The sequence below is a fragment of the Erpetoichthys calabaricus genome, chromosome 5, assembly GCF_900747795.2.
Source record: "Erpetoichthys calabaricus chromosome 5, fErpCal1.3, whole genome shotgun sequence".
In the NCBI taxonomy this organism is placed as follows: domain Eukaryota; kingdom Metazoa; phylum Chordata; class Cladistia; order Polypteriformes; family Polypteridae; genus Erpetoichthys; species Erpetoichthys calabaricus.
In genome coordinates this window covers 200,529,754-200,551,794 of record NC_041398.2, presented here as the reverse complement: position 1 = coordinate 200,551,794, position 22,041 = coordinate 200,529,754, and the positions used below count along the sequence as shown (strand labels likewise).

Genomic DNA, 22,041 nt, shown 5'->3' with positions numbered 1-22,041 from the left:
GAAGCCATCCTTAAGCTGCGAAAACAGAAAAAAACCCATCCGAGAAATTGCTACAATATTACGAGTGGCAAAATTTACAGTTTGGTACATCCTGAGAAAGAAAGCAAGCACTGGTGAACTCAGCAACGCAAAAAGACCTGGACGTCCACGGAAGACAACAGTGGTGGATGATCACAGAATCATTTCCATGGTGAAGAGAAACCCCTTCACAACAGCCAACCAAGTGAACAACACTCTCCAGGGGGTAGGCATATCGATATCCAAGTCTACCATAAAGAGAAGACTGCATGAAAGTAAACACAGAGGGTGCACTGCAAGGTGCAAGCCACTCATAAGCCTCAAGAATAGAAAGGCTAGATTGGACTTTGCTAAAGAACATCTAAAAAAGCCAGCACAGTTCTGGAAAAACATTCTTTGGACAGATGAAACCAAGATCAACCTCTACTGAATGATGGCAAGAAAAAAGTATGGAGAAGGCGTGGAACAGCTCATTATCCAAAGCATACCACATCATCTGTAAAACACAGTGGAGGTAGTGTGATGGCTTGGACGTGCACGGCTGCCAGTGGCACTGGGACACTCGTGTTTATTGATGATGTGACACAGGACAGAAGCAGCCGAATGAATTCTGAGGTGTTCAGAGACATATTGTCTGCTCAAATCCAGCTAAATGCGGTCAAATTGATTGGGTGGCGTTTCATGATACAGATGGACAATGACCCAAAACATACAGCCAAATCAACCCAGGAGTTTATTAAAGCAAAGAAGTGGAAAATTCTTGAATGGCCAAGTCAGTCACCTGATCTTAACCCAACTGAGCATGCATTTCACTTGTTGAAGACTAAACTTCAGACAGAAAGGCCCACAAACAAACAGTAACAGAAAGCCGCTGCAGTAAAGGCCTGACAGAGCATTAAAAAGGAGGAAACCCAGCATCTGGTGATGTCCATGAGTTCAAGACTTCAGGTTGTCATTGCCAGCAAAGGGTTTTCAACCAAGTATTAGAAATTAACATTTTATTTCCAGTTATTTAATTTGTCCAATTACTTTTGAGCCCCTGAAATGAAGGGATTGTGTTAAAAAAATGCTTTAGTTGCCTCACATTTTTTATGCAATCGTTTTGTTCACCCCACTGAATTAAAGCTGAAAGTCTGCACTTCAACTGCATCTGAGTTGTTTCATTTAAAATTCATTGTGGTAATGTACAGAACCAAAATTAGAAAAAAGTTGTCTCTGTCCAAATATTTATGGACCTAACTGTATATGGGAGGAATGCCTTTTTAATGATTTAACTATAAAATGCAATTGCTTTAACATTTTTAAGTTGTAATATTAAATACCACAAGCTGTAGTACTAGGGTGGTGTACCATGTTAGCCAAGTCAAGCAAAATGACACCTTTTGTTGGCTAACTAACAAGATTACAGGTTTAAAGGTTTTCGAAAGCCTGCATATTGTAATCTTTATAGTTAGCCAATAAAAGGTGCCATTTTGCTTGACTTCTCACCACATACCACAGGCTGGAAATTGCTTTGAGACTGTTACTTGCACAAGAACATATATTTTGTAAAGCGTGATGAAAAACGAGGAATGGCACACACTCTGGTGCAAATACAAATTACCAGACATGCTCAAAATCTGCAATTGAGTTACTTGTTGTTTATTTCTCTGATGTTTCTTTTGTTCAGCATTTGACTTTTTTTGCAACTTATGCAATTTCAGATTAATTCTCTATAGATCTAGTGAAAAAAGTAAGCAGAAGTAATCTCCAGGAGGAATTATAACTTCCTTTATTCTATCGTATATAGTTTTAGTAGACATCCTCTTGCACTTTTTCTTCATTATCAACTGAACTTTCACCTTCTTCTTTATCACTTGAATTGCCAATACTGCATTAAGCAGGGGGAATGTACAATATTTTACATGCACCGTGAATAAAACCTTACCCAGATCTTCAGTTTTAATTATTTTACAAATACTAAAATACACATGAATGCCACTTGCATTGACTAACATAAAATGTGTGCTGCTGATCTGAAATGTCTCATTTTGCTTAGTGTATTTTACTGTCAAATTGACTGTTACTCATAAGATCTGAATTTGAGTACCCAGCCTTGAGTCTTTCTATACTACACAGGATATTATTTGAAACTAGCTGTGTAAGCCTGTGCTGTAAAAAGCCGGGGTCTTAGAAACTATTGAAATCGTCACAAAAAAAAAACTGAAATGTAGAGATGTCATGTCATTGAAAGGAACTACTCTGGGCGTCTCTCTCCTAGGAGGTTTAATTTTGATGACAGGCTTTGCAGCTCTTGTGCATTAGTGGCGGGAGGAAAAGTAAAAGGGATACCGTTTTGCCGATGTTAGCAGCTAAGCGACTTTGTCTTTCTTCTGAGGTTTCATTCGGCTGACATGCTGGCTTCGCTTGTGTTATTACCAGCTTAGCGAGTTTCTGTTTCCTTGGCGGTGGAGCCCTTACCCCGACTCCACCTCTCACTTCCAGGCTGGACAGACACACACACTTCCACACATAGACGTTTATATATAAGATAATCTAAAATTCCACAACTTTTGCAACCTGTGTTACCTTATGTGAGGTCACTGTGGTGCCCAGAACGATATATCAGTAGAGTGCAATGAACATTTTGTGCTGAATGAGTAAGATGAAGAGGCCCACCTGATATATCACTTGTTTTAACCAGGATCGTATAAGTTGTTTTTTCCACCATCTCTTCTTCATCAATTACTGCTGCCAACTCACAAAACACTGTTCTCTTTGATCCTCGCGTCTTTGAAAGCCAATCATTATATGTGAATATTGATACTTCTTGATCACTGAGATTCCGCATGATAATCTAAAATATAAAATTAGTAAAATTAATGTGGTTAATAAAGTTTAAGAAAAGTTCTGAAAAATATGGTATTTAAATCCTGAAATCATTGTTATATAGCAAAAAGAGAAAAGGTATACCTCTGAGTTTATCTGGCTTGAACCTAATTATATGACCAATAGCAGACATCTAAATACAAATTTTTGAAAAGAAATTATGCATGTGTTTCATGTTTAATACCAATCAATCTTTTATACGTTATCAATATTACAATAACTGGACTTGGCTCAAACTTAACTCAAGTATGAAGAACTCGCCTTCATAGGGTTGCCAGGCTATGTCAGGGTGCAAATAAGCACAACTGTACCAACACTCGATTGCCAATAAATTTGGATGATAAGAAAATAGCAACCCCAGAAAAAGAAAAACATGAAATCTCTTGAAAGACAAGTACACTTCATAAAGAAGGCTTTCAGCTCTGCCATAAACAGCCAGATGACCGCAAGAATAACTTTTGCCTGACTCTTCTATTTGTGCTCCTTTCACCAGTACATAAGAAATATAGCCCTTCATATGGCAGAACATCATGACGCTGATGTTAAGACTATACTTTGACTGCAGCTTCATAAACATCACAATTGCATTCACCTAGTAGTAGTACAGATGCCATTTTGAATGTCAAGAATGAAATCTGTGTCCTTTAAGGTATCAATAAACAATTTACTCACACATTACAATTTATACATACATCTGTTTAGTTGGTAAGTGGGTAGGTTTTGCAATTGAGCAATTGAGCATGTACAAAATATGAGGCAAAACTAGGTGAGGAGATAAATAATTGTTATGTCATTCATTTTTGTCTCATTTTAATCACCTCCTATAATGGCTGTGCTTCCTTACTACTTCCTTTGTACTTCCAGGGTGTTACAGGGAGCATCTGAGAGATGAACACATATAACAGAAATACTCCATGTTGTTGTTATCAACTACAGAGGCCAACATGAACACCTAAATCCGTCCTATTCCATTAAAGATAACGGTGTTATAAGATCCGTCGACTGAAATGTGACCACATCAGATATATGGAAATGAAAAACTAGGCCAAGTGGTTAATTAGAGGGTAGCTGACTAATCATGTTTTGGTTTCAGCCTTCAAGCTACAATTCCTCTTCTTCCATCTGGAGAGACATTCTGCTGTGGGAAGTGAAGTGCTTTTTCTGACCTTGAGCTTTAAATGCATCACTTTAAAAATTAAATCTAAATCAACTTTTGTCAAAAGCTGCAAAAATGTACTTTCAATGTTATGTGTAGAAATGCTGTGCTGATTTAGAAAGGGATCAGAAACACCAAGTAAGCAGGACATCTACATTTTAAATTACATACGTCGCATTTATTTACTATTCAACGTTTGCAATGATCACTACACTACGAGAAATGTAAAATAAAATGCAAATTCATGATTAGCAAATATTTTTACCAATTTTCACAACAGTGAACATTTAGCTGTTTAGCCACAAATTAGGCTCTTAGAAATGAATGTAGGAAAACGTTAACTCTAAATGTCGCTTTCACTACATGTTCAATATACCTTTTCCAAAAACCAGTCTGGACGGCTTCCTTTCCCTTCCGTTCGAACCCGCATCTTCTTCAGTGGAGCTATATCATCTATCTCCATGGTAAAGTTATCTTCTTGACCTCTTTCAAATCTACAAAATATCAAATGGTAAGCAATTTAGTTCCTACATCAACAGTTTTAATTACTTTTAAAAAAATGTCACACAGTCTCAGACAAAATAACTGTATAATTGAATTCAATAGATTTGAAAGTTCACCAGAATGTCATTTTATATAATGTGCTTTTAAGGAATATGATTCATGTTTTGAATATTCAAAACAATGTGGTGAGAAGTCACAGAATTCACTGATTACTGTAAACAACAGACAAGTAAAATATGACTAAGCAGAATACGACAAATCGTGCAAGTTTAGAATCCAACCTCAAACATATCTGTCACGCAGACAAATCTTGCAAATGTTCTTACTTTGGAATTAAGGGATATTGTTCAGGTATAACGTAATGCTTAATGAAGGTGGCACTATCCGTTTGAATGGAGCATGTTATTGTAAGATAACTTACAGCGTTGGTCAGCTTTTATAAAAGTTAAAGTAAGGGGTAGTTGGACGCGGAGGTGGACAGGCCATTGGCAGCTGTTGACAGTGCTAGGATGGATTACTTTGTATGCTGATGCGCTGCATGTGTTGTCTGGAAGTTTCTTATATAGTTTGTCTCCAAAATATCTCTGCTATGAAGAGTTTATGGGCATGTACAGTACACTATCAATACCACTTGTCAGTGGTAAACTGAGGTGCACTGATGTGTCTGGTGGCCAGTCTCTCCGCTGCTATGAGTAGAGAGGAGAGGTCAGGAGCATGCACTGATATAGCAGCGCGTTGCCACACCCACCACTCGACAAACCACCTCAAGATCCCAAGTTAGGACCCGGAACACTGGAACAGTGTGAGTTTTTTTACAGTGGCTAGAGTGCCAGTCCTGCCACCAACCCCCAAGTTCTCTATGCAAGTTGGAGGACCTGCAGGGCTGGATGCAGGTAACATTACACCCAGGATAGGACAATCAGGTTAAGGGCCTTGCTCAAAGGCCCAAAGAAGTGGAGTCACTTCTGGCATTTACAGGATTCAAACCCATAAACCTTTTGATTGCTGATGCAGATCCCTAGCCTCAGAGCCACCACTCCACCTATCAGTGTGCTTATGGCCACACCAGTGTGCCCGATCTCGAAAGATGAACACACTCAGGTTTGGCCAGTACTTGGATGGGAGACCACCTGGGAACCCCAAGTGCTCTAAGCTATGAGTAGAGGTTCATGATATTTGTAAAACAATACTGGGACCAGGAGAGGTAATGTTCATGAGTTCTAATAGCAGTAGTGCGTGACATCAAGGATGGATGTATAAAGCATCTACACAACCCAGTCCAGGGAGGCTTTTAAAGGCTAATATGATTAACTATGGGGTCCACACAACAGGCCCAAGCAGCGGGTTCATCTAATACGAAAACAAAATAAACCAAGAATAACTTCAGAAATTGAGGGGTACACTGAAGTGAACTGGAGTGAAATGAACTGGACTTTTCCTTTCATTGTTTTTCTTGTCTGTTTTTTTAATTTTCAGTTGTTTAATAGCCCAGCTGGAAGAATTCATGTTTTAAAGTGTAAAAGTGTCATAAATTGAAAAACAGAATGATTAATCAGATTATTTTTTCATTATCCACAGACAGAGGAAAAAGTGGAATGACTTCATCACATTGCATTCCTTTGCTTCTTTCTTTGTGTTGTTCTTCAGGTTGTGGAAATATTAAGTAGATACATTATTATAATTCCACCTTTCATTTTATTCATTTTTTAACCCAGATAGTCATACAGTCTTGGGTTAAATATGATTAAATAAATAATAAGTGAACTGTACTTAACATAAGGGAAGCCAGTAAATAAGCTACTGGGCCACAAGCAATACACCAATTCTACCTCGACATTCCACAAGCAATACAACATCTGAGAACATCTGCACAGTAGTGCCAAAAAGACAACATACATATGTTACCCCCGGGGAATATTTGTTAACAGTTAATGAATGGGAAGGAGCCACAAAGATGGGCGGTGAGCCTGAGCTGCTACTGTGAACCTGGGGCTCAAAAATCTATCTATTCCACCGACGGAAAGAATTACATTCAGAAAAACTGGGTTATCTTTCCTTTTGAAACTTGTTATTGTGATATTTTTTTTTCTAGCAATTGATAAAAACTTGAAGGTATCATGTTTCAGCAAATTTAGAAGAAGCCAAGGTCGGGTGGTTAAGGTTAAATTGTCATGCTGAGGAATGCTGGAACTCAGTAGTTCTGGACATTTACGTTATAGGTGTGTGTGCATGTTCACCTGCTGTTCAGTATATTCAAATATAATTCAGTAACTTTCTGGTTACTCTAATGCTTATTGAATGTGCTGCTAGAATATAAATAATTTGATTACATTAGTCAGCTCTAAAAAGTAAAATAAAAGTAAAATACTATAAAATCATCCTGATTGTCTAATCCCAAAATCCTTTGTTGCACCAATAACGGCCACTGGTCAACTTTATTGCTATAGGATTATGTACACCACATACTGTACCTTTACATATTTTACTAAACAGCTACTCAAAAAATAGAAGTAGAAATGGACACTGAATTTCACTGACATTTATTGTAATATCTTAGCAGACTGCTCTCACCTGTCTTCATTCTTTGGAAGAATGATCTCTTCTGTGCTTCCACTGGTTCCGAAGACAGTTATGAAAATATTGGCATCTGTTCCAGCATTTTGAATATCACCAGTGACAACTGTTACCTCATAAAGTACCTGCAAAAATGATGGTCAAGTTGGGAAGAACATTGTGTATGATAAGGATACTAAAAACAAAGAATTATTAAAAACTGATGTTCTTACAAAATCCATACTACTATATTCCATGTGTAACAGCCAGGGAACAGAATGAATACTGTTGTGTAATTTATTTTAAGTTACATGTAATGTCATGTGGAGCTGGAGCCTATCCTGAGGAAGCATCTAGTCCTGGATGGGATGCTACTGCACATAAACACTTATAATAACCAAGAGCACTTTTGAGATGTGGGGAAACTGGGTATTGGTGAAAAAAAGCAAGCAAACACAGGGAAAACCTGCAAATTCCATCTAGGCAGAGGTGATACTTGAAGCCCTGAAGCTTTGAGTAGCCACTGATTGTCCTTTTCAGTAGCAATTTGAATGTAAGAAGCAACATCAGTCTTAATCTTTACACTACTGGTTAAATTCAAATCATATAGCATCAGCAAACAAACATTTTTTATCAACTACAGTACTCAAGTATCTTTATATCTAATACATTACTGTGGCTGTTCGTTTGTCTGTCCAAGATTTTAAATCACCTGTAGCTCGCAAACCATTTGAACTATTGACCTGAAATTTGGTACACATATACTACGTGACCTCTACTGTCCGCTTTCAGGGTGATGATTGACCTCCAAGGTTATTCCTCTTTTTAGTTTTAATTTTATTGTAGAATCAACTCTCGGTAGCAGTCGGCCATGCGGCACATGCGTATGGGGGCCGTTCTCATCCCTTCCACCTTCACCGTCACTTCTCCCACCTCTTCATATCTTAAATTATTCTTGAGGCAGATTGAAGACTTAAGTGCCAGCTTAAGTGAAAAATTAAGTAATTGCAACACAAACACTGACTTAATCAGTTTTAACGTGAAAAGATGAGAAGAAGCGGGCCGCTAGGAGGGGGGAGAAAAGAAGCAGCTGCTCAGGAAACAACAAGCGCATCAATCTCTGAGGAAACAAATGGTAAACGTACAGAGAAAGAGAATGAAAACTATGAAAGCTCAAGTCAAGCGTATTCACTGCACATTATCATGCAGTGCGCCGTTACTGGTAAATTAATAACTTTTAGGAAAAACTGTCAGAAATTTTAAGAAATTAGATATTGTGAGGGATTGCTGGCCATATATTCCGGCCAACACCTCCAAGCCGCCGGATGGAGCCCTGCCTGCAACATAGGGATGCCCCGAGTTCCAGCAGAGCATCATGGACAATGGAGTTTTTCATCACAGCCCTGCTGGATGCCATGGGGGCCTCTAGGGGTCGCTACAGGAAGGCCTAGAGACTATTACGTGCCCTATAACCCGGAAGTACGTCTTAGTCACAGTGACAGGGGGAATGACGTGCTTCCGGGATGAAAAAGAGAACTTTCGGATCTGACCCAGAAGTGCTAAGAAGTCACATGGACTGAGGGCGAAACACTTCCGGGTCACGGACTATAAAAGGACCATGGGAAATCCCAGACATCGAGCTGAGCTGGGTGGAAGGGCGGCAACGCGTCTGGGAGTGGAGGATTGGTTATTGTTTATTGTGTTATTTATGAGCATAGTGGAGTGGAGAGTTCTTGGTGCACATAATTATTATAAAATAAAGTCATATTGGACTTTTATCTTGTGTCTGGGTTCAAGGGAGCGATAGTGCCCTCTATCTGTTACAGTATTTAAAATAGAAAAAAATGTGTTTCATTTTATTGAATTCTGGCAAAATTAATATTAAGATGAGTGTTTAAGTATTGCAATAGAAAATGACTTAATGTTCCTTTAACAATATGCACTAAACAATCTACACAGACTGTTGATGAATGACATCTAACTTGTAATAAGATAAAATTATATAAAAATGGCACATTAAAGCCATGGCAAAAATACAGTGCATGTATCTATAATAAAATAATGCACATTCAAAAGATTAACAGGCATTGATGAAATGTTCCACAATTAAAGGCTACCTGATTTGTATCTAGTTTCCGGTATGCCATTGAAGGCAGGTCTGTATCATCTTGCAAGGATGTCCATTTAGTCGAGATCACCAGTGTTTACACTAAGCTGCTATCCAAATCAAGTACCACCTGTACCATGACATCCAGTCCAGAATTCCTACTGTTCACAGTTGCTCTTTTTTTTAGCCACACACTGATACAATTCTGTTTTCACTCTAACATGCAGAACAGTCGTAAAAAGTGGAAAACATGTGCTTACATACTGTAACTGGAAAAGGGTTATAATAAAAGAATACAACAAAAAAAGCTTACCTTATGGCCAATATTTATATTATCGGCATCAAGAACACTGAAAACCCGAGCTGTGAGACCATCACCCCTGTCTTTGGCAAGCCAGCATTTGCATGGAAAAACGTACATGACTCCTTTGGTCGGCACAGAAACGGTCAGCTCTTCTACTAGCCAGCAACTTTCTGGAGTGGCTCCATCATGACCTAGCTGTTAAGAGTAAACCATTAAAAAAGGTGAATTTTGATGCATTCTTTGATTCTGGGTTACTGTAATGTGAAAAGCAAACACAGTATAGAGGAGTCCACCTCTGCCCGCCACCTTGCCTATCACTCATGATGCAGGACACTGGTAGCCACCACAAGACATGAACAAAAGGCTAAAAGTCCTGGTTTTACCTTTGATTCCTATAAGTGGGAAGTCATTGTTGGACATTGTTGTACAGGTACAAGTCGTGACAGTTCTTAAGAGGCTTGTGCCATTATTTAAAGCAGTGTCTCTTTTATGTCAGGTGGGTCATTCCATTGCTTAAAAAGGAACTGCTTACTTTTGAAGGTTTATCCACTAATGTAATTCATTTCTTTTGTGCTTGCAGCATTCATTTCTGTGTTTTCAGCTGATGATTTGCCTTGGCCCTTATGAATTAGATGTTACTTTATCATGTAAGCAGTTGTGGTTGTAGTCCTAGTTTAGAACTGGTGTTCACTCAGAATTGGAGACCCAGCTGCTGGTAACTGTTGAGTGTTACAGACAGATGGCTTCAAGTGGTAGACAGAGGTCCAATACTGTAGACTACTACCTATTACAGCTGTCAACCACAATCATAGCAGTGGCAAATATCTGTTGGGAGCAGGTATTAACAACACATGGAAATAAGGCGGCTAATAGGGTCATGGACTTGGACTGACTACTGATTTCGATCACTGAGGCACAGCTGGCGGTTTGTAAATGCAGAGCCGGTAATGCAAGCTGCCAATCCTGACAATCATGAAGCAGTCGCCTGCTGAGGACTGTCTGTTTGTCAGGGTAGGGGAATTAATGCCGACAGCTCTGTAGTTCTATCTACTTTTTATTCCCTCAAATGCCTTTCCTTCTCCTCAATTCTTCTTGGACCTTCAGCTTTTCTGGCCACTGCTACATTCCTCAATTTATAGCTATGTAGTTTTTCTCTTCTCCCTTAACATCAGTTTTATGAAGATTTGGAGTTTGTTTCACAAAAACATCCATAAACACCAACAGCTCATGTTCAATCAAATAGTCAAGGCTTGTTACAAGTCAAGCTATAAGGTAGCTGGGAACAACAAATATATTGCAAGGCTAGAAATGATACTAGAAATAATAACATGTTAACAAAATATCCAAAAAGAAAAGGTGTATGTGTAATTTAAGAGAATAATATCTAGTCTATTCATTGATAATATCTTTTATTATTAACTAGCCACAGTACCCGTAAAAGATAAGCAATAGAGTAATGTAAAAATATTTGTTATCTCTTGACTTAAGTGTATCTTCAACGCCTTTCCTCTGTATTTGCGAGTGTAAACTTCACTTAACTGGTGCTTCCTCTCTCAAGCACATTCCCATGAAGCCGGCTTCTCAGACTCGGCCATTCATTTCGAGGCACCTTTCTCACCTCCTGTCTGTCTCATACAGCTTTACTCCTCCTCATACATCTCACATTTCCTATTTTGTCAAGTCACCAAAGCCAAACTGACCAATCAGATTGTTCAGAGGGACATTTATTATGCATTTATTATTTATTAATATGCTGCTACTTCTTTGTCTTGTTTTTGCACAATGTCTTGTCTTGCTTGTGTTTTAATTTTAATTTAAATTTTAATTCTATTTTTAAATTATTATTTGCATGTCATGTTGTTACACTGTGGACCCTGAGCTTCGCAATTTCGTCTATCTGTATACTTGTATATGGTTGAGATGACAATAAAGTTCACTTTGACTTTGATTATATAGTAGATGTCTAACAATATAAATGATTAAACAATTGTACAATAGTGCAAGGAAGCTGGATAAACCAGTTTTTTTGCGACCCCCAGGGTTTCATTGATAAAAATTGACAGGAGAAGATCTATTTTATGGTTTAATTGTTTGTTCGAAACTAAGTGGCGTGGTGGTGAGTTGAGTCTACCTGAAATGTTTTATTCATAAAAGCTGTACCCCCACACTGCAATGCAGCTGAACGGGGGAGGGGGTGGTCTCTGAGGTGTTTCATTGGTGAGTCAGCGGTTATAAAAGGAGGCTTGCAAATCCGTGGCGGAGGCCAAGTCATCACTGACTCCATTTAAGGCCAGGAGTGCCACACTGGACTATGCCAGACCAAACACTAATCGAATAGTGAGCCACCTGAGTGTTATAACTGGATTTCTGTACACATTTTTATGTACTTTTCTGCATCATTTTAGTCAATGATCTCAACTCAGTCTTCAATTATATTATGTACTTCTATTGTTAAGATTTTTTTGTGCTAGTTCAGCCACAAATTTTGTTTGTTCGCTGCAAGTACTAATTCATGCTCTTGTCATTAGGGTAGTGTCCCACATTGCTAGGGGTATGCTCTCCGAAGTTGTGACCCGCAGGAAATGACAAAACGGGTTTAAAGGTCACAGTAGGGAATTCTTCCTCATTTGATCTGAAGGATTCCAAACACCCCTCTTGCTTTTGCTAACACTCATTTTCTTTGACTCTGTTCTTTTAAATTTATGCCTGATTTTCTGAGCTCAGTCTTTGTCTTGTGTTTGGGTTTCGGTACTGTGTGGCTGTCTTTTTGACCTTTTCTGACTTCCCGACTCAGTCTATTCTGGCTGTGTTTCAAAACTTTTTTGCTATTGTTACTAGCATAACACTGGGAGCCTAAGAAAGATGAACTGATTATTACCCAAGTCACATTATTGTTTTTTTTTTTTTTGCTAACTCTCATTTCATCTGTGCTTATTATTATGAGCATGTTATCGATAATACATTAATAAATGTGTAGCTTAACTTCTGCCTGTTCTTTTATTCTTCTAATTGCCTGGTGTTATAGATGTAAAAGAGAAGAGCAAGTGCTAAACTACAGTAACTGCCAGTGTGGTAAGTGTATGGGATTTGAGACATTTTGTTATATAATAAAGAAAACTGAAAGGGGTTAACAGGATCACCCTAGGACCACAAGGCAGCAAAATAATATAAATAAACTAAAATCGTCACGTATCCATTAAAGACCATACTGTGTGTAATTTTTGAAAAGGGAGAACTTAGCCCTAAAAAATAAGAAAGACTGTACAGTAATCCCTCGCTATATCGCGCTTCGACTTTCGCGGCTTCACTCTATCGCGGATTTTATATGTAAGCATATTTAAATATATATCGCAGATTTTTTGCTGGTTCGCGGATTTCTGCGGACAATGGGTCTTTTAATTTCTGGTACATGCTTCCTCAGTTGGTTTGCCCAGTTGATTTCATACAAGGGACGCTATTGGCAGATGGCGGAGAAGCTACCCAGTCAGAGCATGTATTACCTATTAAATAAAACTCCTCAAATATATTGTGAGCACAGGGGCTGTTCGCACCCCTAGAAGATACGGCCACTCCTCAAAAAACACTGAAAGATTACCTTCACATTGCTCTCTTCCTTGCTGGGCTTAAATGTGGCTGTTTTGTCAAGCGATATGCTTCCTGCATGGTGCTTCGCATACTTAAAAGCTCGAACGACACGTATTGATTTTTAATTGTTTGTTTTTCTCTGTCTCTCTCTCTCTCTCTCTCTCTCTCTCTCTCTGACATTCTGTGCTCCTGACGGAGGAGGTGTGAGCAGGGGAGGCTGTTTGCACCACTAGACGATAAAGACGCTCCTCTAAAAAAATGCTGAAAGGCTACCTTTATATTGCTCCCTTCCTAGCAGCTGCGTTGTCCAGCGGTGCTTCGCATACTTAAAAGCCAAACAGCCCTATTGATTTCTGATTGTTTGCTTTTTTCTGTCTATCTCTCTGACATTATCTGCTCCTGACGCTCACTCCTTTGAAGAGGAAGATATGTTTGCATTCTTTTAATTGTGAGACGGAACTGTCATCTCTGTCTTGTCATGGAGCACAGTTTAAACTTTTGAAAAAGAGACAAATGTTTGTTTGCAGTGTTTGAATAACGTTCCTGTCTCTCTACAACCTCCTGTGTTTCTGCGCAAATCTGTGACCCAAGCATGACAATATAAAAATAACCACATAAACATATGGTTTCTACTTCGCGGATTTTCACCTTTCGCGGGCTGGGGGGGGGTATGGGTGGTTCTGGAACGCAACCCCCACAATAGAGGAGGGATTACTGTAATATGATTTAAAATCCTCCATGTATATCGATTTACATGAGAGGAAATATGAACAAACTTAGAGTTGTGTCATTTTTGCAGATCTGCTCAGGATTACGCTGCTTACAAAAGACTCTCAATTAAGTGGTCTTAAACTGCGACTGCCACTATATCTAAATTAATTTAAAATATATTTTGCTATCTATAATTGAGAACTTAAAAATGCTAATGAGGAAAAAAGGAGAAACATATAAGTAAAATAAAATGCAAAGTTAGGGTGTATAAAGTACAAAAAAAGGATGGTTATAAATAAATGTAATATTTCAACATGCTTGACTAAGATTTTCTATTATAATTACCCATGTATAGGCAAAGTAAAACTTCAATTTACGGATGCAAAAACTGTCTAAAAACAGTATGTACTTCTTTCATTAAATTCTCCATTACTCTTCTATGAAAATCAAACACCAGCTTTTGTTTTATATCCCCCCATTCTAAAATTCTGAGAAGCTGATAACATTAGACATGAGGCAGGACTCAGCCTTTGTTGTGATCCCAGTATATTACAAGGCACATAAACCCAGACAGGGCCAATTCAGAGTCACTGATTAACCTGACATTCAAGTCTTTGGGAAGTGGGGAGACAACTGATGAAAACTGGCCTGAACACGGAGAAATGTGCAATTTCCACATAGACAGTGAGTGGGGCTGGGAAATGAACGCCAGTCTGTGAGCTGTGAAGTGGCAGTTCGAACCACCACACCACAATGCCAGCCAGACTCAGACATTCTATTCTTCAGTCGTGGATCTAAGGACATATTCAGCTTCTACATACACTTGCAGATTGTAATGCGTCCTCATAATATATACTACTAAAGCCCCTGCTGAGCTCTTAGTTTTTTTTCCCCCTTTCCTTGTTTCTCATCATTCCTTATGAATTGCAGAGGCAGGGGTGCCTATTAAGACCCACATCAATGAGCCCAAGACAGATCTCTGCATAACAGCTGAATTTCGTTCAAGTTCAATCACGGAGGCTTATCACAGTAAAGAAGCCTCTCCACATTGATTTGTTCTCCTGGGAGGACTTAATAGACCTTTCAAGCTCTGAGAATGAAACACTTTAAGAACTTTGTTCCTGTTAGTTGTAGATTGAGCTTTAATCAGGGCAATTTAAAGTGATTAATTACAAACGACAGTTGTCATACTGCAGACTCCTTGTTATTTAATCATCTTTTGATCCGCTGAAAATATCATCAAGATAGATGAGAAAAAAAGAAATTTAATAGCCTAAAACTTGTCGTTTTTATTTTATAATCTGCATATTGGCTTTAGTTATAGTTCTTGTTTAAAAATGAAATGGCAGTTATTTGCATCTGACATTTTCTAAAGTATTTTTAAGAAATCGACAATAACAGAATATGGCTAACATACAACACCTTGCATACTGATTAGCACCATTTTGAATGCAATAAATAGAATAAAATGGTTGCTTTGATGAAACTAGGATTTCACAATATAACAACGTTTCAGTGATGCATCATTTTTGTATAACTGTACCTGCCTAAGCTAACGCTGGGTTGACCTTTTTATTAAAAAAAACCCAAAACATTAAGAGCTTTATCAATAAGTGTACTACAAAAACCTTATACTGCCTCTCAAGCCACTTTCTTTTACTGGTCTTCTTGCGACATGGTAAAATTATCTCTCCCGGGGGTTTTAATGCACTCTATTCATTCCTAGCTGGCCCCTTTTTATGCTATGGGGGTACAAGTAGCAGAGAATCTAAGCAGCAATAGATTCAAGACAAGCCACAAACAACAAAGGGAACCTAACTGGCCAGGTTAACAGTGACAGTCAGTGGCACAGGGCAGTTTTACATTATACTGTTCAAGGCAAGTATAGGTTTTGGAAAGAAAAGCCTACATGAACATGACAATACAGACACCCTGCACCAACAAAACCCCAGATTATATCAGATGTTGGCTTCTGACACCTTACACCATACAGTTTATTACTTGGCTGACGCGGTGCCTTCATCCAAAGTGACTTTCAGCATTTAATTTGTTTTTACAATTAGAGCACAAGCAGGTGAAGTGACTTGCTCATGATCACACAGTGTTCAAGAGTGGCATTTGTGGGAGGCAAGTGGGGCGACTGCCCCAGGCTCGGCACCTAAGGGGACCCCGCTTTTGAGGTCCGCGTGTCCCATTCGAGAGGATTTGTCAAGTTATATTCTCCAGTATAGATCAACCATGTCTCAAGACAGGCATTGTGGTCTGACGATCCTATCTATAGAAAAAGGCATTGCATCCAGATTAGACTACGAAGATGTCATCAATGACTTTTCCAATCGGAAGGCAAGAAAAGTGGATTTTTGTCTCTGAACCTGGACACCGGTAAGAGATTTCATGATGATACCTCTACGTTAATTTCACACTTCCTGTCGAAACACTGAAACTCACATTTTATTTGTAGGCCATAAGCATGACCAAATATTAATGCACAAAAACTTGATAACCGGCTGACATGACATCAACGTGAGTTATGACTGTGACAATCCTGCATTTCGAGACTTGCAATTTGAGTCCTTTTCTAGAAGAGGCCCTGCTAATTTCCGCCTGACACCGCATCGCATTTCGCACTGTTGTGGTACTGTCATGAATTATGAATTGCACTTTTTTAATAGGTTATATCGTTATATTTTGATAAAGTCCGTGTATTATCTTGCAGAAATGTAGCTCAATACTGTAATGAGAAAATCCGGTGTATGATAACATTATTTTATTAAATTCATGCGCAAGTTTATACAGTCCACATATACCGGTAACATTGTTTGATGTAACCGGCCCTGCGTGGCGTTGGTCAGCCATAGGCCCTGCACACTCCTAAGGTCGCCTCTGACAGTGTCAGTAGCAGGATTTGAACCCACAATCCCAGGGCTGGAACTCCAAAGCCTTAACCACAACACCACACACTCTCGAATGTATGAAAAATTTACTTTGTACACATGTCTATGTACAGTTTCCTTAGAACATCAAAGCCCAGATGTAAAAAATAATATTCTATCTGACTTATTAACCATTTTAGGAGATTCCCATGTAATTTAAAAAGCCTTTCAGAGAATTCTATTGTACATGATCGATACATTTCTGAAGTCACTAAACATACTCATTCTACAATATATGTACTTACAGTAGACTCTATTGAAATACAGACAATACTAAAATATTACCTCAATTTTCTTTATCTCTCCAACATCTGCTCCGTTCACCTGAAATTTTTCTATGGAACCTTGAGCAAATTTTTTCTTCCCCTCAGGCAGATTAAGCCACAGGCGAGCAGTGCGAGCCTGATGAGGCCCTATGATGATGATATAAGGACGGCTGGTGGTGTCAGCATCCCTCTCTGTACCCGTTGTGATGGAGATGTGGTATGGGATTGCTAAAATGAGAAACATAACATTGGAGAAGTTTGAATCAATCCAATTATTTGTAATTTAATTAAAGAGACAGCAAGGACCTAAATGTTTTGATTGTCATCAAAATCCTATAGGGATTTTCAGAATTTTTAAGTATAAATTTTAAGATCCTCTTAAATAGCAATCATTATCCTCAAATGGAAAAGTGAAAAGGGTAGTAACAGTGTTACAAACAATATCAATAACAGGTTACAAGAACATGTCCTGCAAGGATCAAAAAAGAACACATACATTTAAAAGGCAGGTGCTAAAGAAAACACATGCTGACTCAAAAACATCTGCAATGCTCCTATATATACAGAAACTCTCAGCGGCCACTTTATTAGCCCGTATACACTGATAGTTCGTTTGTCACATCAGCCATACAACCTGCAGACAAGGTCAAGAGATTTGCAGCAGTTATTGCTTAAGTAAACATTAGAATGTGCAAGATGTGTGACTTATGATCTACAACCTCCGCAACTGTGACTGTGCTATAATTGCTGGTGCCAGATGTGGTGATTCCAGCATTACACACTCTTGGGATTTTCATGCTCTCAAGCCTGCTGTCTTGGATCCTGGAGGGCAGTGTCTACTTTATTAATTACTATTTATAATGAAGCACACTTTTTTAAACTTGATTTTAATTGACTTGCTTTTTTAAAAGATACTAAATCAACAATTAAACATGAATGAAATGCAAAGACAGCTAACACAACAAGCTAAACTGATCTGATGTGCACCTCTTGTGTACATCTAAATCTGAAAAAAGGATCAAAAACTCAAAACTAAGAGAAGAAATTACAAAAGCAAAAGCAACGGTTAAAAGCACAAGAGAACAAATGGACTTAAACTGGAGAACCTACAATAGAACTCACTCGGTAAAGTTACCAAAGTGAAATCAGCCTCACATTATGGTAAAATAATTACTTTTGCTAAGGAATATTAAATGTGACACACTGAAACAGGAAGAAACCAAGCAGGGGGACACATTCAATGGAATAGTGTGACATGAACTAAGTCAAAACACATTTGCTCAAATGATTACAAGTACAAAGTGACAGATGTCGTGTCATTCTCTAACCCACTTAATCCAGACTAGGATTGTCCCAGCTAGCATAGGGCACAAAGCAGGAATAAACCCTGGACAGGGGATCAGTCCATCACAGGGCCAACACACACACCCCTACACACCAAACACACATTAGGGATGATTTAGCGTTGCCAATTCATCTAACCTGCATGTCTTTGGATAGCTGAGGAAAACTCACAGAGACACAAGGAGAACATGCAAACTCTACACAAAGAGGACCTGAGACAAGAACCCCGGTCTCCTTACTGCAAGGCAGCAGCACTACCACAGTGACAGCAGTACCAGATGTGTTCTTTGTATGTCAGTTTGGGCAGATACGTTACAGAAGTAGTTAATAGTAAATAAATACAAGATTCTACATGTAGAAAATAATTATACAAGCTGTCATAATGTGAGGGTGCTCTCTTAGCCACCCTTATACATGGAATAATGTCAAGAATAAATAGAAAATATAGTTATATCTACTAAATATTTAAACATAACAGATGAATGACCAAAGGAGGAACTCAAAAGAGGGAAATGCAAAGCAAAACAGCAAACCTGCCTCACCTCTGGCCCCAGTTATACAGGATTTTCATTTTCTACTAAGCCGCGTGGCACATTCACTTACCTAACTTATACTGGAAATACTGCAAAGCGCTCCCATTCCTCACCCTCCAACACTCTCTCAGCTCTGGCCTGCCTTCATTCCACCATTTAAGTCCATTCCTCAACTAACCTTCACAATTCAGAATGAAGGGACCACTGCCATTTAAACTACACACCAGGGTTATTAATTATGGATAATTCCTTGGAACTACTTCCAGAGCCAGGATTTTCATGCAAAGGTAGTGGGACTACCTCATCAGAGGTCCTGACCCATAATTCAGTGTTACAGGGCCAGGCATTGGTAGCTACCATCCTTCATGTTCTCCATAATGTGCAAGCTGGTATCTGCTGGCCCCAAATGTTGTGGTACACGTTGTGCAGCGACTGACTGGAAGCCGGGCAGTTTTCTTCTGACTTTGGTGCCTTTATTGTAAATATTCCTAAAGCACAATTAAAATACCAGGACATACTGTCCCCTGATGGTGATGTACATGCTACATTGACATGATAATGTGCATAACTGTATCATCACTGCCAGCTCCCTATTCTTTCTCCTTTCTAACGCCTTTCTGAGCCCTAATACTGTTCTGTGGCTCACTTTTCTGAATGCCAACCCATTGCCTACCAGGCCACCTTTGCCAGAATAAACATTTCAATCCAAATAATATTTGTGTCTTTGATACAGTCAGATGTTGTAGGAATGTCATGTATTTCAAATAAACAGATCACATGTAATAAATAAAATATAAATGTGGTACTGACAGAATACAGTACAGTAGCTATGCAATTACTTCATTCATCTTTCATCCCAAGTTTATCCTTTGGCCCTAACATTCAAGTCCTCAGTGAGCTCTCAGCCTTTTTCTATTACATGTTAGGAAGCACCACTCCACCAATTAGTCTGTCACACATTGTACTTTTCACATCCACCACACTTTGTTCCATGAATAGCACGAGTGTGTCTACTCTAATGCCTGCACAATATCTTGTCTTTTGCATTTTCAGTGCATTATTTGATTAATTTTGCATTGAAGTGTTAACTGCATCATAAAATTTTATACCGAGATACTGATCTGTGAAAATCTGCTTACAAATAAGAAAAATGACTTACTTGGCCCATCTTCCATTGAGTCATCAATAATACTCTTCCTTTTGTCTTTCTTGTTCATATTACTATCAAGACTCTTAAGGCTGAGTGAAGAGCCCTTGAAACTTTTCTTTGAACTGGTGTAGCTAGTCCGATCTCCATCATATCCCTGAGAAAAGGACAGATAAAATTAATATATGCTTCCAAAAATATATGCACAAGTGGTTGAGTTTATTATTGTGATCTTGACTGGATGCTCTAAGGCAACTGAACATCTTTATCCCAACATGAAGAAGACTCACAAATTAGATTCCTCCAAAGATAAACACGTTTTCCAGACCTCGCGTGTGATCAAAACCTCCAATGGACACTCACTCATAAGAAACTGAGCAAAACCTGTTTGGTTAACAAAAAAAACACTAAAGAGCTGAATAATTTGGGAGAAGCGGGGCCAACTGATACTGAACTGCACTTCACTCCTCACTGTCAACCATTTTGTCTCTCTTTTATATTTTTTGGATTGACTAGGTGTGACTGGTTGATATGCTCTGACTAAGAAAATGTGGATGGAGAAAGTGGATGGAAGAAAAATATATTACTAAATATTTAATGATCTCTTTCATCAAATACTGCTCTCAATGGAAATAAATACAATTGTTTGGCATTATGATCTCTTATCATCTGCTGGCAAGCAAGAATGTTGATCACTCTCTTCCTGTACAGAAGGTTTTCTCAGTTATAGTTCAGAGTTTAACTAAAACCAAGTCCTTAAATGAACACTGGATTGTGCCCCAGATTTGCTTAGTCTGTCATTCACTAGTTTCTATACTTCGTAGGTCAGTTTTACTCCATGTTAGTCCTGCGGGCACTCAGCAGAAGCAGAGTCTCATTCCAGCTGTGTCTTGTACTGTACACTTAGAATGCTCATTGCTTTCTGTTTGTACTCAGTAAGAGGAAACAAAATTAAATTCAGCAATATGCACATCTTGTCTTTTGGTACACAAGCATATTTCACATATGACATTCTTATTTAATAATCATAAATGATTATAGATCACATTTATAAAGCAGTAAACAAGCATGAACGGTGACTAATAAAGATCCTCTGCAGGGAAAAGTAATAATTTACACCTACAGTACACCATATTTGTGAAATGGAATGAGAACGCTGACTTTTTCATTTTGTCTAAATCTTTAAACCCACATAGTTAGTGCAGAAGCCAGTGAGGCTGTCACAAAACTGAAATGTCCTACTTTGATACAATACTTTGAAACATATTGATATTCAATACAATTTTCATTATAATCAGTTTGGGTGAGGGACACATAAAATACTGAAGATCATTTTTTTATATTTTAAAAAAGATAACCTCTATAAAAGATAACTACATTCTAATAAGGAGTGCACTTGTTGAAAAGTGTCTGAAATTTTCACACATTCAAAGGTCAATACAATGGCAAACGAAGTACAGTTCTGTAAATGTTACTGTAAACTAAAGCAGTAATTGACGGCGTTTTCCATGGCAATTCCACATTCCAACTCCCACCTTTCAAGGACTTTCAAAGTTCTGCTCAATGCATAACATAAAAGGCAGGTAAACTACCTTACTGAACATTTAAGCCTAATGGGACTAATAAGTATTATTATTAATAATGCTATTTCATTACGCGTACATCATACCTTACGTATTTCTTTGTTGATAAGAAAGAATCCTCTTGTTACAGGATTTACACAGTATGCACACCAAACTGGTTCAAGACAAAGTTGATTACTTTCTGAAAATTGGCATTTTTCAATTTCCTATTCCGCTTTGTCTTTTTAATCACTTATGTGTGCAGAGGACCTCATTTTTGTGAACAGCTCTGCTTTCAACTGTCACATTCATATAAAGGCTGCAGTTCATCCAGCTGTTTCCAAGTCAGAAGCACATTCATTCTTTGAAGGTTTACCATAAGTAAAAAAGGAAAAATATTAAAAAGAATGAATAAGGAAAAACACCTATTGAATACTGACTTATCTGACA

The 22,041-nt window shown here is 38.3% G+C and overlaps 1 protein-coding gene across 1 annotated transcript in view; it reads right to left on the bottom strand.

Annotated features, from left to right (window-relative positions):
• Positions 1–22,041, bottom strand: part of LOC114652863 (lipoxygenase homology domain-containing protein 1-like) — a 282,032-nt gene that overhangs the window by 44,474 nt on the left and 215,517 nt on the right. Inside the window, exons 37-42 of the mRNA XM_051927669.1 lie at positions 20,042–20,186; positions 17,025–17,233; positions 9,520–9,705; positions 7,118–7,245; positions 4,419–4,536; positions 2,677–2,854 (exon numbers count right to left, since the gene is read on the bottom strand). Coding sequence (XP_051783629.1) covers positions 2,677–2,854; positions 4,419–4,536; positions 7,118–7,245; positions 9,520–9,705; positions 17,025–17,233; positions 20,042–20,186 — 964 coding nt within the window. The remainder of the gene's footprint in view (positions 1–2,676; positions 2,855–4,418; positions 4,537–7,117; positions 7,246–9,519; positions 9,706–17,024; positions 17,234–20,041; positions 20,187–22,041) is intronic.